Genomic DNA, 16,491 nt, shown 5'->3' with positions numbered 1-16,491 from the left:
CCACGCCCACATGTTTTAAAATGAAAGTTCAGTGGCACTCCATGGCCAGTTCGCAGGTTGTGGTAACCACAAAGGGTGCTTAGATGACTTTCCTTCCCAAAAGGGTTCCTGAATTCACAAGGTCAGTGTGAATGGTTCTTTGTGTCCAGAGATGGTTCTCCATGCCCAGACGGTTGTCTTGGTAAATGACCATGCTCAGAGGGTTGTGGATGGTCTGATTCATGCTGACACTGAGTCATTCTCAGAGGGTTCATGGGGGGTCCACTATGACCAGAGGGTTGTTATATAGTTCTCTCTGTTAGATGGTTCTGAAGATATTCGTGCATGTTGAATATTATAAAGGGGGTTTGGAAAAGTTGCTTAGCATCAGTTCTGGATGAATAGTCTGGAGTAAGTAAATTGCCTTTATACACCAATGCACATACCAATACTATTATTAAACAGACTTACACTCAAGCTGTAGTGAAAAATTGGATTACTGTATATAATTTATTCATATTACACAAAGAAGAAATATAGAACTGACAATATAATTTATAATTAAATAAAAATAATGAATGTATTATGACTGGTTAATACATTGCTTGATATGCTCTAGTTATGTATCCCTTCAGATTATTTCTTCTATGGATAATTGTTACAAAAGCAAGAACTAAAAAACAATATTATTTTAATTGAGAATAGACTAAACAGAAAAGGACACATCTGGAAGGCAAGATATGTATGTGTGTAAACTGTATAACGAATAAACAGTTTTTGAGTTTGCATTAAACCAATTTAATATAATACAATTGAAAACTCAAATGCTGACCACTATAATAATAGTAGTATTGTAATACAATTTCAATTTACTATGTTATAATCATCAGTAATTATCAGAAGTACCAGCAAAATGGTTGAACAACAGCTGTTGGAAACACATTTTATCAAGTTATATCATTAAATCAAGCCAGGATTTGTTTGTTTGCACCTTTTCCACAAAAGGTGCAAATATTGTCATGAGCTAGGCCAGTTAGGCCTATATTCACCATTACTTCTGCTCTACTTGAAAAGAGAGGTTTGTTCATCTATTGTGCATCTACATAACTTAAACAGCATAATAAATATAGATTTAAAGTACATTATTCATTTTTATAGTACTGTACAGGCAGTGCACAATCATCTATTATGGTTTACCATTTGATCACTGTTTGTAAAGCTCTGTCTATAAACGTTTGGAAAATTGTGATGCACCCAAATATTATAGTGATATATGAAGTCATTACATTTTTTGTCACATAAATTGTAATTTTATTTTAGTGAAATGCCACCTGATTTGCATCCGTCGAGTACAAAAGTCAGTCTGCACATGCTCAAGTTCCTGGTACACAGACCTTTTTACTACAGCTTCATAGTCGAGTGGTAAAAATCAAGAGCTCTTTTTAATAGAAGTGTCGGAAACTGTCAACCAATAATACACACAAGCACAAACACTGTATTTAGTACTGAAATATGACTGGCCACCACTGAATTTAAGCAAAGAACAAGTTGCATTATTTCTTGTAAAGGGAACAGACTAAAGGGTTGTACAGATATATCTACTTTATGTATGTTACATACCTCGATGTCTACGCTGGCCCAGTTACTAAATATTTTGTTAATGTAACATTTTGAGAAATGTTCTACACAAACAAACAAGAAAGCCACTCAAAGAGTGCATATTTCCGCCTACGGGTCTAGGAAAACTACCACCCGGACAATTACCCTGCAACAACTACCACCCGGACAACTACCCTCTTAGGACAATTACCCCCTAGGACAACTATCCTCAAGGACCACTACCCCTAGGACAATTACCCTTTAGGACAATTACCCTCTAGAACAACTACCCCCTAGAACAACTACCTATAGGAAAACTACTCCCTAGGACAACTACCCCTAGTAAGTACAACTACCCCTGGGTAAGTAATTGTCAAACCAATATTCCATATTTACTGGACTTTAAATGAAAAGACTAAGGTGTAGGTGTTATGAGAGATTAGTTTTTCTAGGTGTGGTTGTCCAGAGTGTGTTCTAGAGGGGTAGTTTTCCAAGGGGAATATTCAATTCAATTTATTCCGGATTTTACTGGGGGACTCATCGCTTTCAATGGGACGTCCTATCCCAAATTTACTATAATTAAATAGACTGGTCAAGACCAAACATTGGTTATTTCAAACTCATATAAGATCATGATAGATACATAACTGGATAATATTAAATAAAAGATAAGCAACACCAACACTAAAGTTTTCTTTCGTAGAACACTGTTTAAGCTTAACAGAAAAAGTTTTAACATCAAGTAGGTCTACGCATGTCCTGGACATCTGAAGGATTAAGTCCCAGATCAGAGGGAATATAAATAAAATAGAAGTTGTCCTAGAGGGTAGTTGTCCAGGTGGTAGTTGTCCTAGGGGGTAATTATCCGGGTGGTAGTTGTCCTAGAGGGTAGTTGTCCTAGGGGGTAAATGTCTGGGTGGTAGTTGTCCTATGGGGGTTATTGTCCGGGTGGTAGTTGTCCAGGTGGTAATCGTCCAGGGGGTAGTTGACCGGATACGCCGCCTACTGTAAATTCTCCTACATAAGATATCTCCAGAAATATATATATATATATACATTTGTGTGTGATTAGGCTAATTTCACTACAAGCATGTGTATGCGAGTTTGGTGTAATGGTTATGTAACCAGCCTTTCAACTAACAATAGTTTCAGTTGACTAACAATAAAACAGGAATGCCAAAAACAGGTGAATTTGAAAAGAAATAGGTTTTTAAAACTACTCATATCAAAAAAACACTTTTTTTTTTGGAAAAGTAGTTCTTGATAAAATGCAATTCAGTTTACTTGTTACTTTAAGACTGCTCATCGGCTTTTGAAAATTCTGTCCTATCTTTTAACACTAGCAGGTAAATAATACTAACAAGTGGTCCAGAATTGGGACAGTGGTCTGAGTGCCTCCCAAATGTCCTAGAACATATATTTATCTGTATTTTCATTTTGGTAAAGATCTTGCAATAACTTTTTGTAATCCTGCTAACAAATAAACAAACACACGTGATCGATTACATATACCTTCTTGGCGGAGGTAAATAATAAGAATAGGCCTATAAAGTGCACACAACTTAATTATCATTGTATGAGTTTCTCATTCCACAAGGTTTATCTGAATTAAGTTACCTGTCCTTTCTGGTGAAATCTTATAATAAATAATCAAAACATTCATTCATCTTCAGTAATTAAACACTAGCTATAATTTGGCCTTGTGTTTAACTACAAAATAAAGCAAGGAAAAAATTATGCGCATGGCAATATTATCAGGTCTTTATATATCTTTTAAAATCCATTACCATGCAAAATGTCGGCCTTCTAATTCAGATTAAAAAGGTTATTACAAAGCTATTATTCAGATAAAAGCTGGTATTCAGGGTCTTTGTGTTTACAATAGGGATTATATTTCTATTATATCGGCTGCATATGGATTATGCGATGGTGTTTCACATGAAACATGTATTGGATAGGTGTTCAATGAATTCTCTTTATCCTGGGCCAACACTTTAGTATGCATCGTCACACTGTAAAAACAAACAGTTTTTAATAATAAAAATAACAATTTGTAAATATATAATGTCATAAATTGTACTTAAACATATCACAGATGTCCCAGTATAGTTTTAATAACATGAAATTAATTTAAAGAATTACATTTTCAATGTAAAATACACACAAGACTCTAAATGCTTATACATTTTTAAAGTGCAAAAACAAAAGATCAGGCAGAAATAAACGAAAAACTTATGACTAATGGTTCTTAAGCTGTATTTTAAAAACACTAACCGAAAGGAAGTGCAGAAACTATAAATTTGTTATTGGTAAAAAGATATTAGAAATCAGTAGGTGATCTGAGAAAGCATAAATATATGTGAAAATAAATTAAGCATTGTTTAAAGACACCTTCCCTACAATTTGTGACGTTTTGTAAAAATAATACATATATATTACTTTAAAAACATTAAACCAGGTCATTCCTTGTCTTAAATGTACGTTTTATGGTAAATTATGATAAAAAGTGAGAAACAATGCACTACCTAAGTAGCTCGAGTCGAATGACCTCTCGTGGACTGTCTTTAGGCCTAGCCTAGCTAGCTGATAAACATCGGTAACGTACGAACATCGTACGCTAGCTATATACCTAGCCTGACGTTGTATAGTTGCTGCATTAATTGTCTTTCTATTTTTGTCAGACTCTGTTGATACATATTGGAGAAAACCCGGTATTTTCGCTGAAAAGTTAGGAGTCTTCCATTTGTTTTGGCCTCACGATCGATCGAAAAGTGGGTGAATTACAGAAGAAAAACAAAAATATCAATCCGCGTGCAATGCATTTTGGGATTTATAGCGGGCCGCTATAATGATTAGAATCGACTTATTTTTCACATTTTTAACCATTTAAAGACGAAAAAAGTTATCGCAATAAGACCATATAGTATTATTTTTACATTAAATATAGTTTGTGATCTTAAATTAGATCTAAAAAACGTAGGGAAGGTGTCTTTAATATTACTTACACAAAAGTCAGGTATAATAAGTGAGGATACGGAACTGCAGAATTAGGATCACAAATAGTTCTGCAGAAAAACATAAATTCATTATAATTATTATATAGCTATAACAACATTGGTATTATAATGTGATATCACTATATAAATATCAGTACTTACAATAAATAAGAATTATCTGTTGTTGAGGCATCTATGGCTACATTTAGTAGAAAATAAATCTGTGAATAGAACAGAAATGTTTATCTATCATAAAATACAAAGAAAATCAAGCTTAAAGATTCAAGAAATTAAAATGGACATTCCTTTTGCTTGGCATAATTAAGACAATAAAACTACAGTAAAAAAAAATACATCAAATTACAAAAAAATAGATTAATTTCAAATTACTGTTAAAAACGCAGAATATAAGATACTTTTAAAACAATTAAAAATGAATAAAATTCAAAACAAAAATTGTAGTACAGTATAGAGTTATTGTCGAACATTTGAATTATACAAATGAATGATATTAACAACAAAGGACGTCTTAGTTCTACATAGAGTGGCTTTTGGTGGTCCTAGTCTAATGCAAGATTTATCAAAACTGAAAATCAACTGCGCTGATTACTAACTGCAATATGGTTCCAAAAGTAACAATAGCCAGAGTTATAAATAATGTGAAGCGCTTAGAGGCCTTGAGCATTAGGCAGTATATGAAGCGCTTAGAGGCCTTGAGCATTAGGCAGTATATGAGAAGAATGTGTTATTAAAACTATTCTTACCAATTGAGTTGATCTGGAGTGCACATTAGAAGCATTTGTATATTTTTTGTTACCAACGACCTGAGCATTAAACAAAGCTTCTACATCAACTTCATTCACTGTGACCGGTAGAAAGTTATCATTCGTTACATTGAACATAAACTACAAAAATGGAAAACATAGATTTCAAAGTATGTCAGTTTTGTTCTATTTTTTACATATTTAACAAAATACAAAAAATGTAATTATCTTTACTATTTAAGAGTTTGTATGTATGTTTGTCCGCAATGCAAATTTTTGTTTTTGCACGAATCTAAACACATTGAGAATTTCAAAATGACCGGAATTATACTGTGATGGATTTCAACTACATTTTAACCGCCCTCAGGTAGGTGGTAAGAAGTGGATGTTGACACCTCTCATAACAAACACTCATTCAACAGCATGTTTGCATCTAATCAGTAAATTTGGTATTTCTGATTAAGCGGAAACACATTTCTTCTGTTAAAATTGTACTTACATTGAGTTCTATTAAAAGTGACTTTTTCGTTTTATTAAGGTCTGCTCTCTCTGTATTAACTGTTGGTTCAGTCATCTTAATATCTCTTGGTATTAATATAAAACAAAGAATTCCTGCAACAATGGCACACCCTAAGATAGATAAAGCAACCCATAACCACCTGAAAATAACAATAACAAGTTAGTTATACTTCCATCGAGAAAAAGATTTTAGACTTGCAAAGGGTAATATAAGACACTTTTTACTGGTTGGTTTTTGGTCACATTATTTATTCGCTTTTCATACGATTCAATTTCAAAATTATTTACAACAAAATTTTAACCAAATCAACCAATCAAATGAAAGTTAAATAATAGGCATAATAATCACTGTGTTCAGGCAACCCTATCATATGCAATATAACAATTGACCCAATTTGAACTTTAACATCAGAGAAAACTCAAGAGTACTTGTCAATATTGGCTTCAAGTCATAAATATATGCTTACAGTGTACTTCACTTTTATCACATGATGGAATATCAAATCAATCTCTTTATCAAAAACAATACAATATACATACAAAAAGTGTACTGTATGTTAATTACACATAAAGAGTAATGAACTTAATGTAGATGAAAGGGACCTCCAAGGAACAGCCAAATTACAAACTTTGTAAAAATATATCAATATTTTCATGAAAAGATTATGATTATATATATAGATTATGACACAATACAACTTAGATGTACTGTATAATTACTGTATTCTGCTTAGTTCAGTACTAAAAATAAGATGCTAAATTTTGAAATTGTTATTGAGCTATTGTATACAAATGTTTAGTTGGATAGTGAGAATATTTTGTGAGTTGAAAAATTGACTGCTTAAAATAGAGTCAATCAACGAATACAAAACATTCATTATTTGTTTTATAACACACCTACCTTTCTTCAATTTACATACCTATTGTAAATCATTGACGAATATTAGGCTGGAAAACTAGGCCATTAAAGGAGGCAGTTCTCTGACTTTAGACACGGAGTAGAACAGTTATAGGCAGCACACACAACCAGTTGATTTCCGTCAACAATGTCACATGGCAAAAATTCTCAAATATTTATATTTTATGCTGAACGTGCAAAGATGAGCACATTATTACACCATTATATATCACTTTTTTTCGTTACCTAAGTAGATTCTTGTCATTTGATTGGAGGGTTGTGGGTCACATGATATTCAATAAATATTCTATTGACTCTTAAATTACTTCATCGAGAGTGCAAGCAATGTCATTATATGCCAGTACTGAAATTTTGTTTTGCGTTTTTGTTACACAGTGAGCAACCATGAGTGCAATTTAAGGAATAGGTGTAGTGTGCGACATCTATACCTGTTATACTTCATGAAATTATTTGTACCATTGCACTCATACATTCATTGTATATTATGGTATAACAAAGTCAACATTATAGGCACACTTTAGATCATAAGATGAAATATGATGATCTTACGTTCTCCTTGGCTTTAGTCTGCCATCTCTGTATGGTATTAGAGCGACAAGCTGGTCTTCTTGCCCTGTGGTAAAAAAAAAGTGTTTGTCAAAAGATATTGTCCCCCTAAAAAAATGTTTTTTTCACATTTGACTGGATCTAAAATGGTCTAATAAATTATTGGTTAGATTGGATTTATTCAATTTCAGCACAACAAAAATTACAGAAAAAAATATAAAACAATACAAAGTAAAAAAAATGCCAAGGATTGTCAGAAGCGAATACTGTGTATGAAGACTTTCCTTTATAGAAATATAATTAAATATAATTAGGAATAATTTAAAGAAAAAAATTGAAAATAATAAAATATAAAAGCATTTTGTTCCCAAATTATAACATAATTTGAGAACCATAATATTGGTCATTTTTTTGTGTAATCGTTTAAAGTTGTTTAAATGATTGTTAGCATTGATTTTTACCCCTCATGTCATTGTGTCAATCACTTCAATTGTTCAATGATCCATACTGTGTCAACGTAAGCTAGATTACCAATACCCCTTTCCTTGTAAATTTGTTGAATCCACTTAACTCAACTCAACTGGCAAAGAGGCTTTATGCCAGGCATCTACCATGAGTGAATGAAGCACTCTAATAGTACTATTAGTCATTTTAATGAAATTTACGAGATGTTTTGAGATGTGATTTTCTTATATATACTTCATGTACAGTAGACTTACTTACATTCATTAATGTTGTAATTCAGAACAAAATTAAGCATACCTGGTGGTATTCTACCAGTTCCTTTACATGTGGGGCAGATCATTCCTCCAAATTCTTCATATCCAGATACCCTGCTGTCTGATAAGTTTCCTTCACTGTTATTAGGTGAGTTTATGCAGTTGATGCGTCCACTGCCTAATGAAGGTGATGTATTGATTAGATTTGACGATTCACTGTCAAGGACTACCCCACCAGCACCTGTCATATTAACTTTAAGAAAAGAGAAAAAACTACTGTTAGGAGATGATCTTCTGTGGAGTTGGGCCCAATTGTCTTCAGCGCTGGTCAGCTGGTTTTTTTTCCTGTATTATTATTCTTGCTTGACTGTACTGTATTTTTCACGGCATGCCATAGGAATAGAGAAACACATTTAACTAAGTTAAAGTCTAAAATAATATTTTGTTTTAAAGTACAGTAAAGCAAACAATAAAGTACCAATAGTAAAACACTTAATATACAAGCCTAAGATAACTATTATTAATAATTGTATGAAATAATAATATTGAATTAGGCCTAGGCCTCACATACTGTACAGTAGGCCGTAATTAAATGAACCTTGTAGCATTTATTTATAAGCACCATTTATTTATCTATTTATTCTAAATATAGTTTGTTTCTGAAAAAGTGTAAAAACGCCATGGTTAGGGTTTCAACACTGGAACTAACTACAACACAACTATGCCAACCAACCAGTCAAATGAAGGCACTCAGAAACTAAATTTAGAACTTGGCAAAATATATCAGATAAAACTATATCTGGGGAGAGGGCTTACTACTTGATAATTCGGCACGTTAAAAGGGTTCCAGGACGATTCGGCCCTGAGACGATTCGGCCCACTTTTGGTGGGACGATTGGGCCCACTTTTGGGCCGAAACATCCCACTTTGTGGGCTGAAACGTCTCACTTTAGACCAAATTCATATTAATTTTTTTTGGTATTTATCAAGTTTTTAAAGGTGTTTAACAATACGTAATTTATTGATATTGACAATGTTGATATAATAATATATAATAAATTACTACGTAATTTTATATTCAATTTATTACTTCGAAAACCTTGTTTATTTCATGCATTCGCCAAGCGGCCAACAGAGGGCGTAACTTGTTTACATCTTTCGTGTGACTAAAAAATGATCATTTTCGACAATGTTTTCAAAATGTTTGCTTTATAATTGCATCTTTATCCCTAGTAGTACTACCCCATAGTCTCTCTGAATATAAAGTTTGGGGGAAAAAGCTTATTTTATGCTTATAAAATGCATATCAAAGCCGATAAATTTAAGTGTGCCGAATTGTCTCAGCGAATGTGCACTAAGTTCTGATAATCGCCTATCTAATGGTGCCAGTCTAGGGGTTTACGTCTGAAATCGGTCGCGTTTGAAATCGGTCGCGATAAAATCAACTTCCGGTATTTTGTATGGCGCGCTGCTAGAGCTATAATCCTTTTGATGATATCGGTCGCGTTTGAAATCGGTCGCGCTATTTTGTATGGATCGAGCGGGATGCATGCTAGAACGGGATATACATTTTTCGTTTATATAGATTTAATTGATTTTTTAGGAACTAGATTATTTATGTGGATATTTTTTACTTGGTTAATAAATATTTATTATCAATCATTAAATTAATTTTTTTTTTGTATTTCACAGGTCTCGGAGAAGGACTGTGTCTTTTCAAAATGGTCATTTCTAAACACGTTTAAATATTATATTAGGCATAATTTTATATTAGGCATATAATAATTTATTAAAATGTACTGTAATTAATATATTATATAGAGAATATACGTCTCTCGTGTCTTTTATTATGCAAACAATTACGTAAAAGAGAACAATTTATTTAAAAACAAGAATTTTTACAATATAGCCCGTAAAGCCAGCGTATCCATTTTTATACTTATGCATACTGTGGCAGATTATATCATATCCATGTCGTTAACAACATACTATTCGATCACCTTATTTTTATTTCTATTTTATTTCTATCCGTTATGTAGGATAATATTAAGTAAGTGTATAATGATTATTGTTGAGGCAAATCACGTGTATGTTTTTATTTCTAATGTTTAAAATAGTTTTTAGTAAAATGATCATTATATGCGGATGGTTAACAGGCGAGTTACTGAAATAAACCCCCGAATAAGCAATATTGGAGATGCGCCTTCTATGATCGTGCAGCTGTTTCCTCTAACAATACGTTATTTTGCTGACGGGGGATTCCCCTTTTTAAAAAACACCACTAGTAGTGTGTCAAATCATGGACAAAACACGTACGATCGTTGTCCATGGCGAGGTAAAGATGACGCCTATTACTAATAACCATACATTTGAAACGTCTATAGGCCTCCTGCACATGTTTTTGTGAAACGATCCAATGAGCTATAGATGCTCGACGCGATTATGAGATCATGTTCATTCATTCATTCTTTATTTAGCCTTTAAAATCGAAATACATTTAAAACATAGGTAACCAAATCAAGACACGTGGAAATGTAAGGAGGCAAGGATAAGCAAAAGCAATTAAAATCGCTGTAGCTAACAGGCTTGCTTATCCATAATAATTCCGAATAAAGCACTTTTTCTATAATTATTTGACAGTATGATTTATACGTATATACGTCGGCGATACTATAGATTTTAATTTGAATATTTTTTATTTTTTTCTTCATTTATAATAATCATTTAATGTAAATAATTGAGTAAGTGCAACTCAGTGTCTCGCATTCATACGCCGTTCGTAAATCTAAACGTTTAAATATCAGTGCAGATTACCTCTTTGAGAATCGTGTCCACCTTTATTATCCATACATTATTATTCTCACATCTATCATTGTACATCATATTCCTACTGTAGGCCGGTAGATTGATTTATAACGGCATATTATCTATATATTTTATTAATATCCTAAAACCATACGTAATTGTTTGCATAAATAAAAGACACGACAGACGTATATTCTCTATATAATATATTAATTACAGTACATATAAATAGAGGTAAATTATTATATGCCTAATATAACATTATGCCTAATATAATATTTAAACATGTTTAGAAATGGCCATTTTGAAAAGACACCGTCCTTCTCCGAGACCTGTGAAATACAAAAAAAAAATTAATTTAATGATTAATAATAAATATTTATTAACCAAGTAACAAATATCCACATAAATAATCTAGTTCCTTAAAAATATCAATTAAATCTATATAAACGAAAAATGTATATCCCGCTCTAGCATGCATCCCGCTCGATCTATACAAAATAGCGCAACCGATTTCAAACGCGACCGATATAATCAAAAGTATAGCTCTAGCGGCGCGCCATACAAAATACCGGAAGTTGATTTTATCGCGACCGATTTCAAGCGCGACCGATTTCATCTGACACCAGTCTAGGTACCTACTATAATTATATAATTATAAGAGTAATATCACTAGGTCTAGGCCTAGCCTACTACTAGTAGCCTTCAACCTCTCTAACTCTACTCTACTAGGCCTAGATAGGTTAGGCTAGTACTAGGCCTAGGTAGTTAGGCTAGCCTAACTAGTAGGCCTAGGCCCCTCTCTTAGCTAGGCAAAAAGGTAGGAAGGCTACTAGGTAGGCCTAGCCTCTTAGGCCTATACTCTACCTAGGCCTAGCCTATGCCTAGCCTGCTAGTACTACCAGTCCTAGTAGTAGGTCTAGAGCTCTAATCTCGTCAACAGAATGTAGGCTCATATGATCGCCGAAAAAGTAAATTTACTTACAAATGTGTACATACAATTATGACAACCAAATGGGCCTATCGTCGGAAGCGGGGTTATCGGTCATAAAGGTACCTGAATCAATCCCAAATCAACAAGCTCACGAGTTTTTGTTTAATAATAATTAAGAAAGTCCGATAGAGGCCGCTGTTCATTTATTATTATCAGAGCCATATATATAAAGAGTTACGACATTGAAAATTAGAAGCCATTTTTGTGTCAAAGAATTCGCACGCTGAGGGCGCGCGCGCCTCTTTTGTATAGCGTTTTCCTATAGTTCATGCATTATTTTTAGATTTTTTTGTCTATGAAATAACGTTTATATTCCGTTTTTATTTTAGTAATTAATTTTATTAATGGTATTAATTTGGTAACATATATATATTGTGTCTATAATAACAAAAGAATAAATGCTAGGGCCTACATGCAAGTCAGGATACATCAAAGCATGAACCAATACAAAAAACACACAAATTCACCCCTCTTTTTATACAGTATATGGCTCTCTGTGTGTTTTTGACACAAACTTTCAGAGACTCGTTCATCATTTCATTTGTAATAATTTGCCTTTATTATTTTAATATTGTTCATACCCTATTCAATATATTAACAAATATATCCACGACACTATATTATTTTATTTAGTCATCAAAGCATGCATTATGAATTGAAAATATTACATAATTGTTATTAATAGGACGTAGTTATGGGATGTTTCGTTCCAAAATCAATCAATCGAACTTTGTAATGTACTAGCGCACGCGTGCGCAATATTCTTTGCCGCAAGTACTTCTGTACGCTGTGCACATCGATATTTCACCGTAAAATGTGCAATTACATTTTTTTAAATATAAGAAAAAGTTTAAAGTATTTTCTTGCTGCTATACTTTACATGCATTAACGGAGACAAGTTTGACACAAATTGATCTGCATATCACGTGACTATAATCCAATGTCGTAACTCTTTATATATTATGGCTCTGATTATTATCAGAGCCATATATAGAGAGAGTTACGACTTTGCGTTCACGGATTTTAGAAAGTCACGTGGTGTGAACGCCGGCCATGTTTGTGTCCAACTATGCCTATGTAGCGTATGGAGTCGAGTCATTTGCTTAAAAAATGTATAACATTCACAAGGCTTTAAATATCGAATTTAATATCAAAACAATCAATTTGTTTAAAGGTTTTTGTTAAGATAATAACGAAATCATAAAGTTACTGCGAACATGATTTTTAAACAACAAAATGTAAAAACAATGCATTACTATAGAGAATCGCTGTACAAACTAAACGCGCACGCGTAGAGCGTGCATGGAGCGCACAACCAGAGCCGTTCCGAAATTGCTATTTTTGTTGTTTTTAATCATGTTCGCAGTAACTTTATAATTTTTTTATTATTTTAACAAAAACCTTTAATCAAATTGATTGTTTTGATATTAAATTCGATAATTAAAGCCTTTTGAACGTTATACATTTTCAAAACAAAAGACTCAACTCCATACGCTACATAGGAATAGTTGGACACAACCATGGCTTCTAATCCATTCGAAGTCGTAACTCTCTCTATATATGGCTCTGATTATTATCAGAGCCATATATATAAAGAGTTACGACATTGGATTATAGTCACGTGATATGCAGATCAATTTGTGTCAAACTTGTCTCCGTTAATGCATGTAAAGTATAGGAGCAAGAAAATACTTTAAACTTTTTCTTATATTTAAAAAAATGTAATTGCACATCTAACGGTGAAATATCGATGTGCACAGCGTACAGAAGTACTTGCGGCAAAGAATATTGCGCGCGCGTGCGCTAGTACATTATAAAGTTCGATTGATTGATTTTGGAACGAAACATCCCATAACTACGTCCTATTAATAACAATTATGTAATATTTTCAATTCATAATGCATGCTTTGATGACTAAATAAAATAATAAAGTGTCGTGGATATATTTGTTAATATATTGAATAGGGTATGAACAATATTAAAATAACAAAGGCAAATTATTACAAATGAAATGATGAACGAGTCTCTGAAAGTTTGTGTCAAAAACACACAGAGAGCCATATACTGTATAAAAAGAGGGGTGAATTTGTGTGTTTTTTGTATTGGTTCATGCTTTGATGTATCCTGACTTGCATGTAGGCCCTAGCATTTATTCTTTTGTTATTATAGACACAATATATATATGTTACCAAATTAATACCATTAATAAAATTAATTACTAAAATAAAAACGGAATACAAGCGTTATTTCATAGACAAAAAAATCTAAAAATAATGCATGAACTATAGGAAAACGCTAAACAAAAGAGACGCGCGCGCCCTCAGCGTGCGAATTCTTTGACACAAAAATGGCTTCTAATTTTCAATGTCGTAACTCTTTATATATATGGCTCTGATTATTATCAGAGGAGCCATATAATATAAAGAGTTACGACATTGGATTAAAATCACGTGATATGCAGATCAAATTGTGTCAAACTTGTCTCCATTAATTGTATTCAAAAGAAGTTACATGTTTTAAACATACAAATTAAATCAATAAAATAAATACATTAATAAAACACAATAATAATTACACACACACCAAAACCCACTACACACATCTTTAAAATAAACTTTTTCCTGAATCTTTCCAGAATTAATCTAAGTTTTAAATAGCATGATGAACATTATTTCTTTATTTTTAGATACAGATTCATAACAATAAATATTAACTTTGTCAATTGGAACATCAATTTTTTATTTAGAACAGGACAAACTAAGGCAATTAAAGCATATATGTTAATAAAATAGTCCAGTGGAGTTAAAATATCAAATTAATGCGTGAACATGTCTATATCTCAGTAACTATGTTGTTCTTGCGCTACAGTATGACCTATCTTTTTTGTTTAAATTAAATTGCAGAAACCTAATTATTATTTTATATTTAACTAAATGTTTGTAAAATGAAATAAACTAAGTAATTAAAAAAACAATACGTTTACCAAAATATAGTTCTTACTGGGTTGCTCTGAGTCTTGCCTTTAATTTTACGCCGATGGTAATATTATAAGATTCTTGTTCTAGTTTCAATAAGATGATAATATCCACTCTAGATTATCAGATTAATACTCCCAAAGATTTTACCATATGTTAGATTGAATAACACATAAATATCAATAAATACAAACTTTTTTTTAATAATTATATATAAAATTCCTCATTTGTAAAGTATATTATAATATGAAAATCATGAGGTATACTTAACAACAAAATTAGACAGTATTCAAACTTAAACGACACTTTTTTGTTACAAACTAATTATAAAAAGAATCCAATATTAACTTATTCTTAACACAAAAATAAATGCTAAAATATTACGTCACTATAACAACTGAAGTTATATTATATCAATGTGTGATTCGTCCGAGTCATCATCGATTCGAAGAAACAGCAACCCCCTTTCTTGACGACAGCAGTCTGTTTTAAACTTCTTCAAAAAATCAACTAAAAAAATATAATTTAATAAAAAGTAAGCCTACACAAATCTACGCAGTTGATCAAATATATGGTTTACCAAGTCTACATCTACATAGTCAGAATTCAAAAATGTTATTATGAATTTCTTACCAATTACGACCAGCATGATAGAAACATTTAGCATAATTAGAATAACTGGAGTTATCTTGTGAAGTAAACCAATGACGTCATCTTCATTGAAACTCTGATCCAAGTTTATAATCGCACCAATGGATAGATTGACTACGATAAAGACAAGAGTCAACAATTGGAATCTCTGCTCTGACTTCTCTTTCATTGGTTGAAGGTACAAATGCAATACAATAAAGATGACGGTAAAAAACAGAGAGTATGACATGCTTGAGGACACGTCATCTTTTAAGTTTGCAATAAGTGCCAACAGAGCCTTGTTGTACAGTTCAAATGATTCCCAAAACCAAAATCTGTGCTTGTACTGTCCACAAAAGTACCTCACACCAATCATCCAACCATTTCCTTGGTTTTGGTCATGTTGATCATAACGTTTATAATATAGCATACAAACTATAGCCAATGGAAATCCGATAATGTATGTTAAAGAAACGTAAACAAGTGTTTTGTTAGTTTGATATGTAGATCTGCCATGTTGGTCCATATCAATCGAGTAGTCTGACGTTAGTATTGTTTTATTAATATTTCCGTCTGCTGTGACGTTAAATAAACGAACTGACCATGGCCCCACTGCTAATATGTCAGCACATGCATTTGCATACGTAAGGTAAAGGAGCAACATTGATATAACAATACATCTATCCCGTATGCAACTCTTAGTTTTGGCTCCATGAATCTTATTCCAGATGTTGCAAATTAAGTAAATGGTAGACATGGTTATTAATATGACAAGTGGTGTAGCCATAGCGACGTGAAGCGAGTAATACGCATTCCAAGATGCATGTAAACATCTTGGACTTAACATACTGATGTATCTTATGACGTCAAAATATTGAATTATTTGGCCAACATACTCAAAGTTTTTAGGCCAATGAATTTCGGTTACTTCTGATAGAATGCCCAAGACCTGATAAAAATTAATAGCAATTTTCAAATAGATCACAAATGAATCTAGGCCGTTTTGTCTTTGATTCACATTTCTTTCTTGCATTCTCCATATAAGT

The 16,491-nt window shown here is 32.4% G+C and overlaps 2 protein-coding genes across 2 annotated transcripts; both read right to left on the bottom strand.

Moving 5' to 3' along the window:
- Positions 1–985: 985 nt before the first annotated feature.
- LOC144840082 (transmembrane protein 106B-like) lies at positions 986–11,929 on the bottom strand. Its single transcript, XM_078695745.1, has 8 exons — positions 11,832–11,929; positions 8,085–8,294; positions 7,326–7,389; positions 5,838–5,997; positions 5,339–5,479; positions 4,737–4,795; positions 4,584–4,643; positions 986–3,590 (listed from the first exon to the last, which is right to left on the bottom strand). The coding sequence occupies exons 2-8, from the start codon at positions 8,287–8,289 to the stop codon at positions 3,467–3,469; spliced, it is 813 nt and encodes a 270-aa protein (XP_078551871.1). The 5' UTR covers positions 8,290–8,294; positions 11,832–11,929; the 3' UTR covers positions 986–3,466.
- A 2,712-nt stretch (positions 11,930–14,641) lies between these two features.
- LOC144840953 (uncharacterized) lies at positions 14,642–16,274 on the bottom strand. Its single transcript, XM_078697060.1, has 2 exons — positions 15,449–16,274; positions 14,642–15,325 (listed from the first exon to the last, which is right to left on the bottom strand). Exons 1-2 carry the CDS (start codon positions 16,230–16,232, stop codon positions 15,219–15,221), a joined length of 891 nt encoding a protein of 296 aa, XP_078553186.1. The 5' UTR covers positions 16,233–16,274; the 3' UTR covers positions 14,642–15,218.
- Between the last annotated feature and the right edge of the window lie 217 nt (positions 16,275–16,491).

The sequence above is a fragment of the Antedon bifida genome, chromosome 4 (assembly GCF_963402885.1).
Source record: "Antedon bifida chromosome 4, ecAntBifi1.1, whole genome shotgun sequence".
In the NCBI taxonomy this organism is placed as follows: domain Eukaryota; kingdom Metazoa; phylum Echinodermata; class Crinoidea; order Comatulida; family Antedonidae; genus Antedon; species Antedon bifida.
The sequence above is the reverse complement of the archived record's forward strand: the minus strand, read 5'-3'. Positions and strand labels throughout refer to the sequence as shown.

Excerpts from the sequence above, each read along its gene's own strand:
- LOC144840082 (XM_078695745.1), bottom strand. The coding sequence starts at position 8,289 with ATGACAGGTGCTGGTGGGGTAGTCCTTGACAGTGAATCGTCAAATCTA. Across the intron at positions 7,390-8,084 it reads AACTGGTAGAATACCACCAG|GGCAAGAAGACCAGCTTGTC; the intron begins GTATGCTTAATT and ends TTTTTACCACAG. Across the intron at positions 3,591-4,583 it reads TTATTATACCTGACTTTTGT|TGTGACGATGCATACTAAAG; the intron begins GTAAGTAATATT and ends TTGTTTTTACAG.
- LOC144840953 (XM_078697060.1), bottom strand. The coding sequence starts at position 16,232 with ATGGCTACACCACTTGTCATATTAATAACCATGTCTACCATTTACTTA. Across the intron at positions 15,326-15,448 it reads TATCATGCTGGTCGTAATTG|TTGATTTTTTGAAGAAGTTT; the intron begins GTAAGAAATTCA and ends ATATTTTTTTAG.